Source organism: Typopeltis vanoorti, chromosome 12 (assembly GCF_054136105.1).
Source record: "Typopeltis vanoorti isolate ZY-2024b chromosome 12, IOZ_Tvanoo_1.0, whole genome shotgun sequence".
Lineage (NCBI taxonomy): Eukaryota > Metazoa > Arthropoda > Arachnida > Uropygi > Thelyphonidae > Typopeltis > Typopeltis vanoorti.
In genome coordinates this window covers 9,352,999-9,376,407 of record NC_143560.1, presented here as the reverse complement: position 1 = coordinate 9,376,407, position 23,409 = coordinate 9,352,999, and the positions used below count along the sequence as shown (strand labels likewise).

At 36.6% G+C, this 23,409-nt stretch overlaps 1 protein-coding gene across 2 annotated transcripts in view; it reads left to right on the top strand.

Annotated features, from left to right (window-relative positions):
- Positions 1 to 23,409, top strand: part of LOC150100573 (recQ-like DNA helicase Blm) — a 317,833-nt gene that overhangs the window by 18,699 nt on the left and 275,725 nt on the right. For both annotated transcript variants that reach the window (XM_090401345.1, XM_090401343.1), the window contains one exon: positions 10,293 to 10,439. In XM_090401345.1, coding sequence (XP_090257471.1) covers positions 10,293 to 10,439 — 147 coding nt within the window. The remainder of the gene's footprint in view (positions 1 to 10,292; positions 10,440 to 23,409) is intronic.

The following is a 23,409-nucleotide window of genomic DNA, read 5'->3' as shown; positions in this document are numbered from 1 at the left end:
TCTGAAGGTTTGATTTTGTTTTTTTACCATGAACTCTGTAATTAATCGTTGAATTCCTGTTTTGACTAGATCTTTTATAATTCTTCATATCGCACCACATGTGACTTCAGTTCAACTTTAAACTGTTCAGCTTGTTCAGTATTTGGATCATGTGCAAGAAAATGACTTTGCACTTTTACTAGCCATTTGAAGCCCTTCTTTAATTAATCCTGCAGTGAGTAGAATCTCTTCATCTCCATCAAAACTTTTTTCTTTTTCATTGAGATTCTCGAGGACAGCTTCTGTTATTTCTATAATCAACAAAACTTTCAAATCCAGATTTTTTTTTGTCAAATAGTTTTTAACTACTGGAACAAAACATTGATGGGACCATTCATTAAAAATTTCTTTTGTAATCCAACCTTTTTTGTCTTTCAGTGCGCTGGTAATGTGTTAAAATCCACACCTTTCATTGCCTGCGGTCTTAGGGATAGATTATTGAGTAACGGTTTAAATATACAATCTCCTGAAGCATTGCTGCAAAATAATAGTCATATGATCCTTAGATGCTTTAAAGCCACCAACACTTTTTTGTGATTTTGCTATATAAGTTCTACTTGGCATTTGTCTACATTCTGTAGCATAGAGTAATCCCTGATATTTAAAACATCGAGGGTGTTCCCCCAGAATTCAAGTTTAAGTGCATATATACCATACTAGGACGTGATAATTATAATGGAAATGCCCTTTTTAACAGAACTGAATTCAAACAAATTTTAAAAATAAATGCCATTTTGAAGTGTGTTAAATCAAAATATACAGTGTAAAAATAGAATTGCTTTTGTTTTCTAAACCGTGTTATTTAAAATCGTGTAAAAAAAGCCATGTAAAAAGAGAATTAGCTGTGTGTGTGTGTGTGTATATATATATATAATATTGCATTTATTGACTTTGAAAAAGCATTTGACAAAGTTAAAAGAAACATATTATTTAACATATTAAAAGAAAGACAAATACCAAACAATATCCTAAAAGCTATCATAAGTATATAAAAAAATGATCAAATACAAATAAGATTAAATTTTTATTATTATTATTATTGTTCCGGGCAACTCCAAGGAGTCGACAGACTCATCGAGGGAGGCCCTAACATCATGTCAAGAACAACTATTCGACATTCACACAGTATCTATCATACCTTGCCTTGAACTCATTCATGGTCATAGCACCGACAACAGACTCTGGAAACTTATTCCACTCATTCACCACTCTCCAAGTAAAAAACCTAGCTCTAACACCCTTGTCAACCACGCTCTTGCCCAGCTTCCATTCATGGCCCCTAGTCCTCCCGCCACCAGTCATATTTACAAAAATATCTTCTGGATCAATCTTATAGAAACCCTTCAGTAATTTGAATGTCTCAATCATATCACCCCTCCTTCTCCTATCGACCAATTTCTGCAACCCACAAATCTTCAACCTATTCTCATAAGGTTCATTCCACAGACCTGCTATCATCTTGGTCAATCGTCTCTGGATCCTCTCCACTTCCTCCCCATCACGAAGAAACCCTCGTGCCCATAACTGGGCACAGTAGTCCAGATGGGGTCTTATCAAGGCTCGATACAGAGGAACAACAACTTGTTTGTCTCTGCATGTTAAAGTATTTTTCAGAAGCCAAGTGATTTGGTGAGCTGTTTTAATCACTTTTGCTATGTGCCCCCCCCCCCCCCCCCCCAAACTTCAATTCCCTATCCACCAACACTCCCAAATCCCTGGCCTCATCTATCTCCTGGAGTACGGTTCCAACAATGCGATATACTGCTGATATTCTTTTCACCCCAAAGTGCATAACCTTACACTTTGGCACATTAAATTGACATCCATTTTTCCTAGCCCAGTCCTCCAAACTATCCAAATCATCCTGTAAAATTTTGACATCCTGGGCACTCATAATTACTCTACCCAACTTTGCATCATCAGCAAACAAGTGAACACTTCCTCTCAAATCCTTTCTTATATCATTGATGAACAAATTGAAAAGCAGTGGTCCAAGAACAGAGCCCTGTGGCACTCCACTAGTCACAAGCCGTCTTTTAGACTCCACTCCTGAATAAACCACTCTCTGGTATCTCTCCTTCAACCACCCTCCTATCCATCTGACCAACCCTATATCTATCCTCATCTGCTCCAGTTTACTGATTAGGGTTCTATGTGGTATCCTATCTAAAGCCTTGGCAAGGTCCAGTAGTATTACTGTAAACCCATTACCCCTATCCAGTTCAGCCGTCACTGTGTTATAAAACGTGAGTAAGTTACTGAAGCATGATCTACCCTTCACAAAATCATGTTGCCCTCCATACAATATCCCATTTTCATCTATCCAATCCTGTATTCTTTTCTTGACTAATTTCTCTAAGACCTTGACAATGATTCCTGATATGCTAATCGGTCGGTAATTTACAACAGCAGTCTTGGAACCACCTTTATGCAGTGGAACTATTTTCCCCTCTTTCCACCCCCTTGGGACTAACCCAGACCCGAGACTCAAATTAAACAAAATGGTCAAGGGTACTGACAATTCTTTAGCTGCTTCTCGTACAACATAGCTGGTATACCATCCAGTCCTACAGATGTATTGACATTGAGGTTATGCAATGGACTACTCACCTCCACTTCATTCACCACAATTCCCGTTTAATCTACTGGTACATTCGTTTCTGCAATGTCACCACATGGATGATATATTCTTGCAAAGTGCTCACTCAGTAACTCGACTATATCAACTGATTCAGTTACCTCCCTACCATCGGCATTCTTTAAAATCATTCTGCCATGTACATTTTTCCTTTTACTTGCTACATATTTAAAAAACTGTTTAGGATTCTCTTTAGCCTGCATGGCCAATGTTCTTTCGTAATCCTTTTTTGCTTTTCTTACCACACTCACCCTTCTGTCCTGTGCTTTATACCGTTCGTGTGCCTCCCGGTCACCTTTTTCCTTAAATTCCCTCCATAGTTGTTTCTATTTTTGCAGCTCAAGCTTAATGGTGTTATTCATCCATTTAATCCCTAGTTGATTTATTATTCGGACTCTAGGTATACAGTCAGCCATTGCTTCATGCAAACACTTCTTAACTACCTCCCATGCACTATCGACTTCTAGTCCTTGTAGTTGTACATGCCATGGCACTGAACCAATCAAATTCCTAAGGTTGTCATACTTTCCAGCCCGATAATTCCACATGCACCCTGTCTTAATTGAAAATTCTACACCTTTAGCCACCTCCCAAGTCAAGACCCTATGATCACTCTCACTGATTGGTGGCAATGTGGTCATATTTGTTACAGCCAAATCCTCAGATGTAATTACTAGGTCAAGCACTCTCTGACCCCTAGTATTTTTCATTACATGCTGTCGCAGATAGTTATCCCTTAATAACCGCATAAAATCCAATTCCTTCCTCCCATGTGTCCTCTCCTCACTCCAATCAATGCAACCATAGTTGAAATCTCCCATAATAATCACCCTCCTTCCACTCATTTCTTCTATTTGCTTGTGCATACTGTCACCACCATCTTTTCCATCACCTGGTCTATAGCAGCACCCAATTGTATATTTGGTTCTGCTAGCCACAATCTCGCACCAAATGGCCTCAAATGTGCTCTTTTCTCTATCCTGCAATTCAACTTCTATTCTCCTTGGCTGCAGCTCATCAGCTATCATCAACAATACTCCTCCTCCCATTTTATTCTCCCTGTTCATTCCTGAACACATTATACCCATCACATTCAATCCCACTAGCTATATCATCTACAGTCAGCAAGCCATGTTTCACTAATACCAGTAACCTGTGGTCTGGAAGTGCCAACCATGGCCAAAAACTCTTCCTTCTTGTTCCTAATACTCCTAGCATTAGTGTACATGAATTTAAGACCCCCATTAGCCCCAACCCTACCTTGATGCCTTATATTAACTATCCCACTCTGATTTGTTGTCCTTATTTGCTCGGGTATATTATATTCATTCTTACATTCAACTGCCTCTCTAAGGACTGTATATCTACTCCCCCCCCCCCTTAATAAATCTAGTTTCCCTGAATTTGCACATCACCACATTCAGCAACACTTTCTCAAGTCTTCTTACACCATAACCATTCAAATGCAAGCCATCCATCTTATATAGATCCTTTCGCCCATCAAACTCACTCCACACATCCACAAATTCCACACCACTCGTCATACATAACCCACGCATAAAGTCATTCGCAATTATGGCCCTCCTTTTAAACATTTCACTGTCATACTGTGGCAAAAGACTAATCATTCTAACTCTCTCACTCTTTTCTTTTGCTACCTCAAACAATTCATTCAGGTCTTCTATCATTTCCATTTTGTCTCCTTTCAAGTCATTCATACCTGCCACAACAATCATTTCTTTCACCCTTTCCTTTTGCTCTCTAACAGACTCAGTTACATCCTTTATGGTCGCACCAGGTTGGTACGATTTTGTCAAATCCTCTACTATCACATCTCGTACTAACAAGTCTCCATACAGCACTCTATCCTTCATTTTGTTCATGTTCACAGTCATACGCCTATTTTTCCTGTCATACTTTTTATTATTGGCTGGTTCATTCAGTCAACTTTTGCTTATACGCTCTAACTGCTGTTTTTCCCTTTGTATCGCACCATTCAACAATGCGATCTCACTCATTGCATCTATCTCATCTTTTTTATTCTCAGTAAAACCATTAATAGTATCATTCACACTTTCTACATTCACACTCTCACAATTCTCTGGTACAACCTCGCCGTTTCTTGTCATATCCCTATTTTCTTCATTCTGAAGTTTGACAAAAATATCACACTCACGATCTGAAATACTCTTCAATTTCTCATTCTCCCTACATTTTCTACACACGTTCACTCCTTTATTATCATCTAACCACACTCCGACCGCACTCCGCAAAGCGTACATTTCGCAGCTAGTACACTGAATCATCTCTTTTATACTACCGTTCTTTGATAAAGATGGCGAACCATCATTACTGGCTGCCATTTTCCTTCGTATTGGAGCCATACTTACTTGCAACGTATTTTATCAAATTATAAATTATAACACACCAAAAACACACAAGAAGATGCACTAAGAGACGCAAGGCAAACAGAACTACGCAATATTAAATAAATTTATCAACGATAACTGAAAATAATACTTATCTTATCCGGAGCTTTCACGAACACTACACACTACGAATCCCTCTAGCGGTGACAGCCCCAATAAAATATGTTATAAAGACACACAAAATACTCTAAAAACACGAAAATCGTTATAATATACTATAAAACCAATTTTCTAAGGAAAAACATACACAAAAAACTCCAAAAATCACCAGTTTTACACAAGCGCTAAAATCACGAGCTATCATATACGAGAGAGATAAACCAAGGGGGGTCCGACAGGGATGTCCCCTCTCAGCAACTCTTTTTAATATCTACTTAAATGAAATAATAATAAAATGGAATAAAAATTTACACCAAATAATAATTACAAATTCTGAAGATAACTTATAGAAAGCTATTTTAGATCTAAATGAGATATTCAAAGATTAAGGTATGATAATATCAACAGAAAAATCAAAAACTATGGCCTTTAAAGGACAAGATCCAACAAGTACTAAAATAGTAATAGATAATAAGATCTTAGAACAGGTGAATTCATTTAACTACCTAGGCTGTATGATCACATATGAAAATGAAAAAGATATAAATGTAAAAATTGCAAAATATTTAAAAATAACAGGTGTAATTAACTATATTTAAACCAAACCTAGTTCTAAAAACAAACCAAACTAAAAGTATACAATACATTAGTCCTACCTGTCTTAATGTATGGAAGTGAAATCTGGACAATAAAACAAAAGACGAACAAAGATTAACAATAGCAGAAATGAAGTTTATGAGAAAAACTGCAAAGTATACTCTATTTGATCACAAAAGAAACGAAGATATTATGAAAGAATTAAACCAAGAACCAGTAATAGAAAAAATTTAAAAATATAAACATAAATGGATGGAACACGTTCAAAGAATGAAAACTGAAAGATTGCCAAAACAAGCCTTAAAGTACAAGCCATTAGGAAAAAGAAAACCAGGACGTCCTCGTAAACGATTCAACGATGACTTCTAAGGCTGGAACAGGACATGCTAGGCCTAAATTCTTGATATGCATGATGATATATATAATATATCTATGGTTGATCAAGATAATTCATATCATTGATGGTACATTGACTCTAAATTACTATCATATATACAAAGTAAAAGATTTAAGAGTATAAAAATGCATATTTAACATAAGATTATGTACAGTTGATAAATTGTACAATTCCAAATCTCGTCAATTTATCCTTCTTTGTATTAAAGTTCCAGGAACAGGATCATATTTACTATGAGGGATGTCCAGAAAGTAAGTTCCGATGGACTCTCAGAGAAACAAAGATATATTTACAAAAAAAAAACTTTATTGGAAATTAAAGTAGACAACTTTCACTACTTTTCTACATAATTTCCGCCATTGTTCAGGCACTTATCATAACAGGGCACCAAGAGTTGTATACTTTCATCATAGAAGGTTGCCGCCTATGACGCAAACCACGTATTGACTGCTTCTTTGACCTCATCATCGTTTTGGAACTGCCATCCAGAAAGGAAAGATTTCACATGTTTGAACAGGTGAAATTCGCTTGGCACGACATCAGGACTATATGGTGGGATGATGGAATTGTTCCCAGCCGAAGGTGGTGAGAAGTTGCTGTGTTATGCCAGCTGTGTGTGGGCTGTCGTTATCATGATCAAAACAGCACCCCTGGTAAGCATGCCACATCGTTTATTCTGGATCTGAAACGGATAACTGACCTAATTTCACATGCAATGGGTGATTCGATTTTCTTAGACATTATAAACACACACCAAGAAGCATACACACTGCGAAAATGTCTGAAAATGGTACCAATGTCTTGCTTACGAATCAACAAACTCAGCACACATGTGCACCATTGCGATCACAACATTACAGTGAAAATATTTAAAAACGGAACTTACTTTCTGGACGTCCTTCGTATATAACCACAGTAACTTTTGATTCAGTATTAATATTTTAGAATCTTTCAATATACATTAGAAATTTCAGTCTTGACTTAAATGGCAAAGCTATTTTTGAGTTATTCAGTCATTTAATTCAGAGTATGAATCTTACATCACTTAGATCACAGCATGAAATTAAAGAAATCGTCTGATCAATAGGCATACACATAACTTCCATCAATAGTGAAATTCTTTCATTATCATACACTCCATACATTCAGTAATGGTATTTTTATCTAATTTTAGAATAAGATTACACTCAGTTTTTTTTTTTGACCAATAAATTTAATGATAAATTATGCCAACAAGTTTCACCAACTGGGCTGTTTGGCTTCTTCAGAGAATACAAACGGTAAAGACAACTCAAAGTCGCTGGTACATAGAACAAACGTATAAAATATAACAAAATTAAAAAACTTGTAACATCATATGCATGGAGCATGTGTTTCATTATAGTTCGCCCACCGTTTGTAGGTCTCTGCTTGGCGTCTTGCCGAGAATAGTCGATTCATGCTGAAGGGGACAAAGAAATGAAGGACGTACGAATTGGTCGCCAACACGCGAAATCACTTGCTTTATAGGTAAAATTTTCCAACTGTCATACAAGCAACATAGCTAACTACAATAATCATAAAAGAGAAGTTAATTTTCCGACCTGTAATAATAAACAACTCATCCCACAATACGGACTGATTACCCTATTATCGGAATGGATTCTCCTTTTTCTGACATGCGCAGAAGTGTCGAAGGATCTCTAATCGGTGGGCATTAAACAGTTAAAGATAAACTGTTTAATGATTACAGTATTGTATTTATAATTTTAAATTGTCTTCATCCATTCACTTGACAATTCAATAACAGTTGGAATATCAGTGCTTGTGAACAAACAAAATTCAACACGTTACATGTGAACAACACTTAAATTCAGAACTAATTTAGAGAAATGTAAAGACTGAATATAAGAAGTAAATTTTGAAGGTTTGGTTTCAGAAGCTAAAGCTAGTATTGTTTTGAGCATTACATAATTTATCAAATGAAGAAGAGGAATGGAATGTATTGTCTTTGGCAAAATTGTGAATTGGATTTGAGGTTAGCAAAACAAGTTCATTTATGGCTATGAAGAAAAGTACAGGGAAGTACAAATCCCTGGAATGGTTTTGGGGAAAATCCAAAGAGATGAAGATATCCATCATGACAGAGAGAGAGAGGAAATAGGTGCTTTAAATATAAAAGGTGTAAGGCAGATTAAGTTGGTATGTTGATACAAGATGATTTGTCTCTGTTGTATCTGCTGCTGGTTGTGATTTATTTATTCTTTTATATATATATGTATATATTTCCCTCCTCCCATGCCCTTCATGTGTTCTGACATGTATATCTCTGCTGACCAACCTATTTGTCCTACAGTTGTATAGTTCCATTTTTTTTTTGAGTGGTGAATGGAGAGGTTTTAGAGGGAGACTGAGACCTAAGAGCTTATTTACTGGGAAGAAAGCTGCTTTTGTTCCTTGTTGGTGCAATCTTTTTGAGATCTTATACACACACACACACACACACACATAAGATCTCACACGAAAGTCACAAGACCTATAGCAGATTAATGCTGTGTGTGTGGGCAATATGTAAGGGAACATATTGCCATGTTGTATGTATCAAACAGATGGACAGCAGTAATATAGAGAAGCAATATGCTTCTCTATATTACTGCTGTCCATTTGTTTGACTCTTTTAGGAGGTTTATCATTTTTTGATTATAACCACTTTTTGGAAGGAGAAGATTGAGGTGTTAGAGATTTTCACTTCTTTTCTCCTTACTGCTGGTCATAGCATGTTTATAATACCATTTTTTTTTGCATGAAGTATCTTTCTGTGTGCACATTGATTTCTGTAGAACAAATAGGTAAGTTTATTTTGTGGATGACACTATGATGGTCTAGAAAAAAAGGCAGAGATCTGTTGTTTTCTAATTCAGCAGCAGTGAACTTTGTGCAGGGATGATCAGCATAATTCTGTAGTTTGCTGACCTGTGACAGATGATGAATACATCATCCACATAGCATAGCCACCAAAGTTTATAGGTTGTAATATGTTGTAATCCTGGAGCCTGTTTTTTGCACAGTTCATTTAAAGAGGTTGGCTAAAAGCAGAGATAATGAGTAGCCCATTGCTAGGACTTCTTCCTACTTGTAGTACTTGTTTAGGAATTGGAAGAATGTGTTGTTGATGCAGTCTTCATATCATGTCATGCTGTTTGGTGGAAATAGTTGTTTTGTAATAGTCCTGTGGTGAACAGGTTGATATCCAGGCTCATTATTAAATAAGAGGATTCTATTACAGTTCATTTTTAAGTAAACTATGCAGTGTTTTTGCATGTAAAGACTATGATCTGTCCGAGATATTTAGAGACACAAAAGAGGTAGATGAATATGACATCCATTATGGGCACAGTGATGTGTCTTGCTTGTGTATTTTTTGGAGCTTTATAAATTCTGGAAATTAGCAGATATTTGAAACAAGATGCTTTTCAGTATCCTTTGGCCAGTCTTTAAGAAATTGTTGGTTGTGTTGTGGCATGCTAAGTGAGGTCACAGTGTTGTAGATTATAGCTGTTTTCATGCCTACTGTGGCATTATCTTTGTCTGCTTTTAGTGCTGTGATCTTTTTGTCTTGTTATATTATTTTCTGAACTGCTGACATTTCATTTTTGTAATATTTCTGCATGGGTGTTTGGATGCAGATTAAGTTTGTGACATCTTTTGATAATTTCCTTAGTTCTTTCTATATATTAGCAACGAGTATTAGTAATCCATGAAAGATTATGCTAACATAACTATGTTAGTACTCAGTGAGTTAATTTAGAAATCCTGCTCTAGAAGACCAAAGACCATACATGGTAGTTTTTCAAGCCACTTCAGATCTTGAATGAACAAGGCAATAATCTCACACTGGATGATGGAAATCCACCTAAAGACATTCACAAATCCATGACAGTGGGATTCCAACCCACACAATTTGTAGGTTGGAGAATGGGGAAGCCATGCAGTCAGCCAATTCTTGTGTATATTTCTAATATATAATTACAAAAATAAGAAAAGAAGGTATTATGATATACTTTTTTTTTCATTTTTTTTTTCATATGTTTCTTTGTTGTTTTTGTTTATTTAGAAAGTTTAAGTTTCGAAGATCTTCAGAATTAAGCAGCAGTAGCAACAACATAAAATCATTAGATGTTTCTTCTTCATCGGTAAATTCTCCAGAACATTCTTTTAACCAGCCAGAATTGAAGCAGATTTTCAAAAAAAATTTTTCACAGTAAGTTCAATATTAATAATTGAAATATTTTAATATATATATGCATATTAAGTATAAACAGAGACCTATTATGAAAAAAAAAAGTATTTCCTACGAGTCACTTTTTCCAAATAATCTTCCAGCACTTCATCAGATATTGTAGTTGAATGTTTTTGCTAAAATAATGTACTTGTGATAGAAATGTTACTAAATTATAGTGCTTTGCTGCACAGCGATATATATTGCTGGCAGACTGAGCCTCCATAGCTCAGTCGATATAGACGAAGCCCTTTGGTCAGAAAGACCTGGGTTTGATTCCCATCGGGTTTTTGTCCCCCAGAACAAGCAAATCAGCTCAGTGAACACGTACGAATTATAGTCAAGAATACTGCCCTTAGGGGATGCAGAAGCGGAGTGACAAACTGGCTGCATTAATTCAGTGCAAGCCCCTTATTAGGGGGAGGACTCATCCCATCCTTAGGGACAGATGGGAAGAATAAGATAGGGCAGTGTTATTACCAAATTTATGTTTATGTACAATAGTTTATGGTATAAACATAAATTTGGTAATAACGCTGCCCTGCATTTGTGGTTACACACAGCAGATTGTTGAAGAAACAGTTTAAACTGTAATTGAAAAGAACTACTGTCTTAAGAGGCAACCTTTTAGAAGAAATCAAGTTAAATAGTTGTTCATAGAATGACTCTCCCACATCTTAGGCAAATTAATGCAGCCGTCCTTATTGATATTATGGTAGTGTTTCATAACTGAAATGCTGAAGCTGATTCTCAGAACAGTCATTATTAGGTTTCATGGAATAAATACAGCACATATAAATAATTAAGCACAAGTTTAATCAATTCTGTAATTTGTCTCAGTGATTGAAACATTTATCAGCATTGAGAAATCATCTCATGCTGATAAAGAGAGAGAGGCACACACACATACAGAGTCTGTCAAAACAATGTATACACTTCAGCAAAAGAAAAACCTGTATAAAAATTGTAATACTAAATTTATACAGACATCAAGGGATGAATACAAGTTACCTTTGACTTCTGCAATTATACGAGTTGCTCAAAGTGGTTACCATTGGCGTCCAGATACTTATTATTATGGCAAACTACTGCTTGGGCAATGTTGACCAAAGTATCCAGTGGGATTACTGCGCATGCCATTTCGATTTCTTTCCGAAGGGCAACCAATGTAGCTGGTTTTCTATGATACATTACATCCTTTTAGAGTCCCTCATAGATAGAAGTCCAAGGGTGTTAAATCAGGAGAACGATGGGGGGGGGACTCAACTGCGCCTCTTCATCCTATCCATTGTCCCTGCAAACTATCATCGAGGTAAGCGCTCATGTCTCAGTGGTAGTGCACCATCTTGTTGGAAGAGAAATTGATCATTCCCATAAAGTTCATGAATGGCAGATTAAAGGGATGTGTGTGTGGCATGTCTAGGTACACTTGACCAGTAACAGTACCTTCAACGAAGAATGGTCCTGTTAAACCATAAATTAAAGAAACCAAGGAATTATATACTTGGTTTAATCCTTTATCCAAGTGTAAGCAAACAAAGTTTGCACCTGAAGTATTTTCAGGACTGGGGTAGTAAAGGTGGTATAGTCCGACCACAGAAGCAAGAGCTATCATTGTCAGACTGAAAAGAAGTGTCAATCCATGTTGAAGGGGGGAAAGAAATAAGGCAATGTACGAAATGGTCACCGACACGTGAAATCATGTGTTTTATACATAAAATTGTCCAACTATCATACAAGCAAAATAATTACCACTTTAAAAACTAGAATGATCATAAAAGAGAAGTTAATTTTCCAATGTGTAATAATAAACACTCATCCCACAATACGGATTGATTACCCTATTATCAGAATGGATTCTCCTTCTTTCGACATGCACAGAGGTGTTGAAGGGTCTCGTATCTGTTGCTATGCATTATGGGAAGGATCACTATCTAGACCAGTTTCAACCTTTATTGAGGTCTCATCAGTGGGAGCCAAAATCAGAGGTGATGCCAAAGTTGAAGTAATGCAGAAGTCATATTTTTATATACGAGTTGCCAAAAGGTGTCGCACCTTATTATTATAATACTCTGAATCAGAGATAGTTGTTGAAAGTTTTTCCACTTAGTTATACTATAAATTAAAGATACCAAGAAATTATATACTTGTTTTAATTCTTTATCCAAGTGTGAGCAAACAAAGTTTGCACCTGAAGTATTATATGTCATACAACCTTGACCATGAGTTGCCCAACTCCTGAAAATACTTCAGGTGCAAACTTTGTTTGCTTACACTTGGATAAAGGATTAAACCAAGTATATAATTTCTTGGTATGTTTAATTTACAGTATAACCAAGTGGAAAAACTTTCAACAACTAACTGTCTCTAATCCAGAGTATTATAATAATAAGGTGTGACACCTTTTGGCAACTCCTGTATGAAAATATGACTTCTGCATTACTTCAACTTTGGTATCACCTCTGGGTCTGGCTCAAGGGTGCGCTGCCTATATGTGTGATGTGCGATGCACACAGGCACTAGGATAGTAACGGCACCAAAGAGGAGGAAATACTTTAAAAAAAACGATTTTTTAAAGTGATTTTTTTATTAGAGAGGGGGGGATAGGGGTGCTGGTAGTGACCCTTCCCGTAATGCATAGAATTATACAAGAGTGGTCTGAAAAGTTGCCATCTGTGGCCTCAACCATAGATGGCAACACTATCGGCACAATTTTTTTTTCTAAGTTGGTACATCTGTCATAAGCATCCATGTGAAATTGCAGGTCATTCTATCAAATAGTTTGTTTTATACAGCTGTCTGAAGCAAAAATATTGTCTGTATCCCTTGAAATGGATAAAATTGAGTATCGTGTTGTTATAAAATTCTTTATAAAAGAAGGTTTAATGCAAAAAGAAATTCATTTGAAGTTCATAAAAGTGTATGGGCACTCTTCTCCTTCATTTTCGACAATTAAGAAATTGCCGAGTTTAAAAATGGCCGTACCAGCCTTGAAGATGATCCACTAAAGGACGTCCAAAAAGTGGATTTTGAACGTCCTTTGCAGAAATCATTGATCAAGTGCACGATATGGTATTGGATGACCTGCGAGTCAAAGTGCGTGAAATTGCTGAGACTATAGGCATTTCAAAAGAATGTATAGGATATATTTTGCATGAAGAATTGCAAATGAAAAAGCTTTGCATAAGATGGGTGCTGTGCTTGCTCACAGGATCAAAAATATACTCGCATGAAAGCATTTTAAAGAATAAAACTGATTTTGTGTGTCGATTTGTTGCTATGGATGAGACTTGGATTCGCCATTACACACCAGAATCTAAACAGAAGTCAAGACAGTGGACAGAAGCCGGTTGGTCAGTGTCAAAGAAGATAAAGTTCCCATTAGCAGGCAAGGTCATGTATCGGTGTTTTGGGATGCTAAAGGCATTTTGTTTATTAAGTATCTTGAAAAGGGTAAAACAGTAATCGGGGAATATTATTCCGATCCTTTAACCAGACTAGACGAAAAAATTCTTGAGAAAAGACCTGGTTTGCAGAAGGAAAAAATCATTTTTCATCAGGACAGTGCACCCGCTCACAAAGGTGTTTTGGCAATGGGAAAATTAAGGGATCTAGACTATGAATTGTTGGATCATCCACCCTATTCCCTAGATTTGGTTTCCTCTGATTTCTATCTCTTCCCAAAACTAAAACTCTTCCTCCCTGGTCAGCGTTTTTCTTTGAATCAAGAGGTGATTGCAGCTGTAGAGGGATATTTTGCAGATCTTTCTGAGAACCACTACGGGGATGGGATAATGGCACCAGATCATCGCTGGAATAAATGTATTAGTCTTAAGGGAGATTATGTTGAAAAATAAAATAATTTTGAAATTATGAATTTTTTTTTTTTTTTTTTTTTTTTTTTTTTTTTCATTGTTAGGTTGCCTGTGTAGCTCAGTGGATGTGGCGTTTGCACACCACGGTGCTTGGCCGCATGAAGGAAGACTTGGTTTCGAGTCTAGTTGGCGACTAGAGGAAATTTTTCTAAACCTTTTTTCGACCGGTTCCCGAGTTAGTCGATCTCTGGCACAGGCAAGCGGGTTTTTCCTCCCGGAAACTCGGGTTTTTCGTCCTGTAAACTCAAGATAATCGACCGTAGAACCCACATTATTTTCAGACATTAAATATATTGTGTTAGGGACCACGAGATGGCAGCACATTTGAGCCATCTCTCTTCACTGAGTACCGCTTAATTAGTGATAGCCTTGGGCCATCTATCTCTGATTGGACCAGTGGAGATTGAACTGCCCACTCAGTCTACCAAAGTTAGATAGGGCTAAATGGCCTCGCCTACTCTCCATATACGGGAATAAAAAGGCGTTAGCTGATTTTTTTTTTTTTTGATTGTCAGGTTGAGAACTTTTCAGACTACCCTCGTACATGTCTGCAAGATGTACTTTGCATTATGGGATACTAAGGCAAGTAATGTGAAGTCATACCACCTTTACCATGAGTTGTCCAGTCCTGAAAATACTTCAGGTCAGGTGCAAACTTTCTTTGCTTACACTTGGATAAAGGATTAAACCAAGTATATAATTTCTAATTTCTTGGTATTTTTAATTTATAGTATAACGAAGTGGAAAAATTTTGAACAACGTCCTATAAAACACCTAGGTGATAATCCACACCAGACATTGAGCCCAGTAAATTGACTGCCTTGTCTACATAACACGATTTTCTGGAACCCAGTAAACACAATTTTGCTGGTTCACTGTTCCATTAAGCTTAAATTGTGCTTCATCAGACCAAACTATCTTCCTCACAAACTCCTCATCCTCATCTACCATATGTTGAATTCTCTCACAATTCTGCATTCTTCGATCATGATCATCTTCATTCGTTGCATGTAATAATCTTGGGATGTAAACTTTCTATTTAGCTGCTTTAAGAATGCACCGTATGCTTGCACTGCTAATTCCTGTCTCACATGTACATTGTGTGGTAGATTTCTGTGGCGAGTGTGTAAACTGTTTCACCACCATAGCCGAGGAAGCAGGACTTGTTGCTGTGTTAGGCGTCCTGGATCTTTCCTTGTGCACATCACACATGGTACCATAGTTCTCAAACTTATCATGAATACATGCAATTGTCAGGCACATTGGAGGTTGTGTTGCAAACTCACGCCTCCATTGTCGTTGAACTTCAACATTCTCAAATTTGAAATACCACTTTAAAATAGTCTTGCATTCCTCGAACAACAATCGTGCCTCGGCCATTTTGTTTGACTGTCCTACCGGTCCCATGTCGATGCTAGTATTTATGTGAGTGACGACATCTATCGAGAGAACATCATGCTACACATTGCTACCATAATTCAATCCAACTTCGAAAAGTCCATAGATGACATTTGTTAAAGTGTATATACATTTTTTTGATAGACTCTGTACACAAATAAAGAAAAAATAATATACACTGATTCAAAGTTCTATCAGTATGAATGCTAGATTCTCACTAAATATCTATCTTTCTGACACTTTAAATTTATTGAAAAATGTTTTTCCGCCATCTTTTAAATTTTTCCCATCCATTCTTGCTACTCACTTGGAAAGATATCATTTATAAACATATTGAGGGTATAGCTATGGCCTCTCCCTAGCTAATAAATAAATTGGCTAGGGAAAGAGAGAGAAGCATTTCGAAACACATGGTCTTGATACTGCTATTCTTAAACCTTCCATTTGACTAAGATACATTGATGATGTGTTCTCTGTTTGGCTACATGGCTCAGACCCATTAGACTCCTTTCTCCTCCATCTCAACAGCCAGCACCCTAGAATCCACTTCACTATAGCAAAAGAAAACAATAATAGCCTGCCTTTTCTAATCACACATCTTCTCATTGGGACCCTTTCTTTCTCAGTTTATAGAAAACCTACTCACACTGGTAGTGCAAACACAAACTTTCCCATCATCCCCTCCCCCTTTCTCATCAGTATTGATATCAAAATCCTTGTCAGCAGTCTCCAACCTCTGTTTTACCCAGGCCTCCCTTACATCTGAATTCTCCTGTATGACACTAGTCCAATGGTTACAGTGCCAAAAACAAAATCAACACATTAATTATTTCTGAGATCCCTCTCAATATGCAAATGCGATGATGGTAATGCCATCACCGTTCCTTATATTAGGGCACCTCAGGAAAATTATTGAGAAATCTAAAAAAGAGTACAATCTCTGCACTGCACTGTACTCAAACCTTATCTGAAGCTGGCTGCCCCGATCTGCTCTCCCAAGGATCCTCTAACTTCTCTCTCTCTCTCTCTCTCTTTCTATCTCTGTTCTAAGTATTTACAAAGTTCTTTGTTCCTACAACTTATCATATTATAGTCAAACTGGAAGATCTGCTAATATCCTCCTAGAAGAACGTAAGAAATACATTTGCTGCCATAATATGGTCAGTTAGGTCTAGCTGTCTTAGATACTTTGCACAAAAAAAAAAACAACAAAAAAAAAAAACTATGCTTCGCCACAACAAATATAAACTTTTTGACCTCTTAGAATTAGCAGCAGATTTAAAAAAAAAAAAAAAATCATTAAATATGGTTGTATTAAACTTCCCAATATTTGGAAAACTAATTCTTAGGTCTCCCGCCCAACACTATCCATAGAAGATGCTCCTCATTGGACTTTAGGCTTTCAATCTAATTTTTGCACATATTGTTTTGTGCATTTGTGTGTGTGTTCACAGTTTTAGTATTGTTTCAGTGTCTGAGATGAAATATAGGATCAATTAAATTTGTGTTTTTTTATTTATATTTTCTGTATTCATACCATAAAACCTAATAATGAGTTTAAACTAGCATGTAAGTCTAAATAGTCAATTCTAAAAACAGTCTCTCAGACCTATAGTAACCTCTATACTGCCATTTACTCCTGTAAGAAGTATCCAGAGCATGGTCTGCCAGTCCTGACTTGCCATACAAATGATTGTGATTGCATTTCTTATGTTCTTCAAGACATATTATGATCAGGTCTATTTACAGTTGGCTAAGTGGCAGGCACAAGCTACTCTGGGATATGCAAGAAAATGAAGCTCATCCTTTGGAGAATGGATGAAGGTTGCTAGCTGGACATATAGTTTGAAAGTAGCTTGAAGGTTATGAAGAAATTGAACTGCTCTTTCAGATATACACTGGATATAAAGCATGAGAATAGTTTTATTGTGATTTTTGTTTTAGGTAGGTATTGGGTGGGGCATTGGGATGGCATGTAGTATTTTGTTTATTTTATAGGGGTTGTCTACCGCCAAAAAAATTGTCATAAAGATATTTTAGTGTGGCAAGAGTTTTGTCATTAAAACAAATAGCCCTAATGCTGTGTAAGTATTTTGAGGATACCATAATATTAGGATGAAGGGTGGTAGGGTGCAGGACTCCAGAAATCCACTCACCCACTTGTCACAGGTGAGTTATCAGAGATACAACCTATACAACACCAATAAAATAGACAAAATACTGCATACCCCCCCCCATTCCTCTCACACCTGAAACATTGTGACAACAAAACTATTCTCCCTCCCCCTCTTGTATATCTGAATAGTTAGCTCTAGTTCATAAATGTAATCTTCATGCCCTTTGAAAGTAGACATCCAGCTGACACCAGTTGGCTGAGTGGTTAGTATATCTGCTCTCCAGCCAAGAGGCTGTGGGTTTGAATCCCACCAAGGCATGGATGTTTGTAATTGTCCTACTAACCAATTACCATATGTACTGCTATGACCTGTGTCCTTGTGAAGTATTACTTTTGATGTCTTTGCACCATAAATAATCAAATCAAAAAACATCCAGCTAGCAACCTTCATATATTCTTTGAAGGATCAGCCTCATCCTCTTGTACATCAGAAGAGTGTAAATATGTATTTACACTTATATACTAAAGAGACATTAAAAACATCATTCACTATGATCAGTATTATAAGTTAGAATTGGCAGCCCATGCTTTGGAATAGAAGAAAACAAATGTTTCATAGAAATTACTATACATCTCAAAGACTGTTTTTAGAATTAACTGCTTTCAAACAAGTTCAGATTCTAGATTTCCTACATTTTCCACACGCACAAAAAGAAAAAAAAAATAGTACACACCCACCCAAGAAATACTCCTCTAACCTTAATAAGGTTAGATAACATTCATTTCTCTCAAATATGGTAGGCACACTTTCTAAAGGCCACATTTAGCTTAACTTCATCAGATTCAATTCACTTAATTTTTTATTTGGTCTCTTCAGGATGCCTTCAATGAACATTAATTCTTTTAAGTTACAATTTGAATTGTTCTACAACAATCTAATTGAGAGTTCTGTCTTAATTTGTAACTTAATGCATTATTTGAGCCTCCATAGTCCAGATATAAATGAGCCCCTTGATTTGAAACATTTGGGTTTGAATCCCATCTAAGATGTGAAGAATCTTTATCAGGTCTTTCAGTCAAATGGTGAATCAACCAGTCTCATACAGAAGTGGAGGGTTCCTCCTCCTGGAAACTAGTTTTTCTTCCCTCAAAATATGCAAACCAGCCCTGTGAACATGCAGATATTAATATTAAGAGAGACTCCCCAGGAGTCAGACTCATCGAGGGAGGCCACATACTACACAACAGCTATCATACTTATTCTCGAATTCATTCACGCTGCTTGCACTCACAACATCCAATGGCAATCCACTCAACTCACGTACCACCCTCTGAGAGATAAATCTAGCCCTCACATCCTTCTTGGTGGCCTTCATTCTCAGCTTCCAAGGATGCCCTCGCGTACTTTCCCCACCCTCCATAAATTGAAAAATTTCATCAATTGAAATCCTGTATGACCCTTTCAGAAGTTTGTAAGTCTCAATCATATCGCCCCCTCCTTCTCCTATTTGCTAGTGTCTGCAGTCAACAAATTCTCAATCTCTCTTCATAATCAGTATTCCACAATCCTGATATCATTTTTAACACTCTCCTTTGTACTCTCTCTCTCCAATATATCAGAATCCCAACGGAAACTAGGAGACCAGACCTGTGCACAATAGTCCAAGTGAGGTCTTATCAAGGCCTTGTAAAGAGGCAAAATAACATCCTTATCTTAACATATGAATGTTCGTTTCAACATTGCAATTATCTTTTGAGTTGTATTTGCAATCTTTGCCACATGGCCCCTAAACCTCAACTTCCTATCTATTAACACTCCAAGATCCCTAGCCTCATCAGTTTCTTCTAGCCTAATCCCACCAATATAATACGACATTGGATATCTAATCATGCCGAAGTGAATGACTTTACATTTACTGACATTGAACAGACACCCATTTTCCCATGCCCACAATTCCAGCCTATTCAAATCATTCTGCAAAGACTGCATATCAGCAGCATTCCTAATTACCATACCTATCTTTGCATCATCAGCAAATAACTGTATATCGCTTGTCAAATCCTTCATTAATGTACAGATTGAATAACAGTAGACCAAGCACTGACCCTTGTGGTACACTACTTGTTACCTTAAACCTTGCAGACTCAGATCCCCGTATACCACTTTTTGATATGTCAGTCAGCCATCCTCTTATCCATGCTAATATTGTATAACCAAAACCATTTTCTCCAATTTATGCAGCAGTCTGCTATGCTGTATTCTGTCAAAAGCCTTAGCAAAATCCAAAAGTATCATGGTCTAGTTCAATGGTAACATTGTTATAGAATGTGAGCAAGTTGCTAAAACATGACCTTCCCTTAGTAAACTCATGTTGTTCATTGCAAAGTAGAGATTCACTGTCAACCCATTTCTGAATGCAGGCCATAACCAATTTTTCTAAAATCTTCACCACCACTCCTGAGATGCTAATTGGTCGATAGTTGGATGCACCACCCTTGTGCAATGGAATTACCATACATTCCTTCCATTCCTGCAGAATCTTCCCTGTTCTGAGACTCATATTAAACATCCTGGTCAAATGAATGGCCAGTTCAGCTGAACACTCTTTTAGCACACGTGCTGATATTCCATCAGTCCCTATTGCTGAATTCTTATTCAGTTTGTGCAACAGCTCTAATACCTCGGCCTCACACACCTGCATTTCTTCATCTAGTGAAGAGGTAACGAAAAGGTAACGAAAAGGTAACGAAAGAGGTAGTGAAGATATGCAGATATTATGAATAACCGCTAACACTATATCATTATATAAATTAATCTCTTTTACCTAAATAAATGATGGGAAAAATTAACACAGTTGGTCTTCCCTCATCATTTAGCATAAGAAACAAAATTAGTTGATATTTGTATACAGAAGAGAAGGAGCCATTGTTTTAGAATTTAGTAGAAAACATCCAAGAAGGTTGCCAATTGATTACAGCACTATGAGAAGAGCCATTAATTGTTTTGAACAATTCTCTATGGAATGCAACTTTTGGGTCATCTCTTTATTGTTATTTTTTTATCAAACGTTATTATCATAAATCCATGTATTGTAATACATGGATAAAGTTGATAATATTCAAAGTTGATACTATGCTGAAAAAATCCCTAGTGAATCAAATTTAAGATATATGATGGGCAGGTCCACATTACTTACTGATGATAGTTAAATCTCTTTTGGAAGGCTTCTTGTCATCTGACGCTAAGAAAATCTCTTTGATGTACAAACAGCTGCAAGTAGTATCATAAATGTTTCCATCACATGAAAAGAACAGTAGCCTAAAAGCATTGATGACAACATTGAACATGCATTGCTTGATTAGCACGAGCAAAAGGCATAGCACTGTACTATGAAGCAATGGAAATTGGTTCTTTGGAGCTTTAAGTCATTCTGCATGCTTTTCAGCATGATGATGACATTGGATATTGAAAATATGTGGGAACACTTTTTTATCTGATTGTGTTGTCCTAACAATTTTTTTTGGTGGCAGTGTAAATTTATGTATTTCTTCTCTTTTGGACTGCCACATTTACACCTTATCCCAAAGAAAAAAGTGACAAAAATGTTTTTCCTCTGAATGCTATAACTGTGCATTTTTGTGGCAGCTCCAGGTAATTTATCTATTTTATTAATTTTAATTTATCTTGCATCACTAGGAAGCATCATTTTGGGAATGGGAAATAGTCTTTATCCAAAACTATTTCCCATGGTATTCGGACAACATAAAGCACTGCATGTGTGTGTATGTAGCATTTTTCTTAATATTGTAACAGAAAAATTGAATTTTTTTATTTTTGATTGGGTTATCTGAATTTTCAGTTGTTTTAGGATTATTGAAATTTAATTAATTTAGCAAGTTACATACATTTCCTATAATTACATACATCTTCACCATAAAGTAGTGTAGGATGGAGTGACATCTAGTATAATGAGGGTGACTAGTGGAGTACCTCAGGATTCTGCACTAGGACCACTTACTCTTTAATTTGTAAATTAATGATATAGGGAAAGGTTTAAGGGAGGGATATTCAGTTGTTTGCTGATGGTGCAGAACTCGGGAGTTGTCTCCCCGGTTTTAGTAGTAATGGTTTTGTAGTAAAGTTTTTTTTTTTTTTCCTCACCAGTGGTCAGGCCAATAATTGTTGTAATGGTTGGTCAGTAACTTTAGCAATAATTAATAAAGGTGATGTAGAAATTCCTGCAAGATGATTTAAATAAATTGGCATTGTTGCATTAAGGATAGTGATTGTCAATTTAATGTTGTACAACGTAAAATTATGCACTGGGTTGAAAAGGTTACATACTGTGTATCACATTGATGGTACTGATTGCAGGAAATTGATGAGACTAGGGACTTCGGCAGGTAATGGTGGACAGGGAGGAGTTGAAGTTAGAGGACATATTGCACATTACGAAAAATTATGGAGACAACTACCGTGTTAGAGCAAAACTTTAGTTTAATCTAAACCAAAATGAACACTCGACGTTTCGATCTTTATATCAAGGTCATCATCTGGAGCATACACATATATATAAAGAAACAAACTGCACTACAATCTACATGGTTTGCTAAAGTTACTGACCAACCGTTACAACAATTATTGGCCTGACCTCTGGGGAGGAACAAAAAACTTGACTACATCAAACCTAGAGTCCTATTATTATGTAGTAATGGTTTTGTAGTAAAGGCTTCCCCCCCCCCCCCTCACCAGAGGCCAATAATTGTTGTAACAGTTGGTCAGTAACTTTAGCAAACCATGTAGATTGTAGTGCAGTTTGTTTCTTTATGTATATGTGTATTGCTCCAGATGATGACCTTGATATAAGGGTCGAAACGTCGAGTGTTCATTTTGGTTTATATTAAACTAAAGTTTTGCTCTAATATGGTAGTTGTCTCCATAATTTTTCATAATGTATTCTGATTACCTTGTAAGCATGAAGGAAAGGACATATTGCACAAGTTTGCAAAATAGCTCAAAGGATTACTTGAATGATGAAAAACATACTAACAAGTTAAGTAGGTTATTGTCCCTCTTTATAAGGTTCTGAATTGGCTACATCTTGACTACTGTGAACAGATTTGGTTATCTAGGTTTTTTTGGGGATCAGGAAGTGGTGGAGAAGATTCAGAGACGAGTGACTAAGTTGGTGACAGGTCTCTGGAATGCTCCCTATGAGAATAGATTGCAAAGTTTAGTTGATTGGCTGAAAAGAGGGAACATTATTGAAAGTTATAAGTCATTAAAGGGATTCTATAAGATTGACACAAAGAAAATTTTTCAGTACATGATGAATAGAGAGAGAACTAGAGGTGACCCCTGGAAATTGTGTAAGAGTATGTTTAGTCAGGATGTGTGGACTAGATTTTTTGCTTGGAGTGTGAGTAGAATGGATTGCCAGAATTAGTTGTGAATTCTGAATGCCCTGACAGTGAACAAGTTTAAGGAGAGGTACAATTGGTATCATTTATATAAAGATTAGTGTGGGTCTTCCAACTCCATGGAGATACTTATGTAATAATA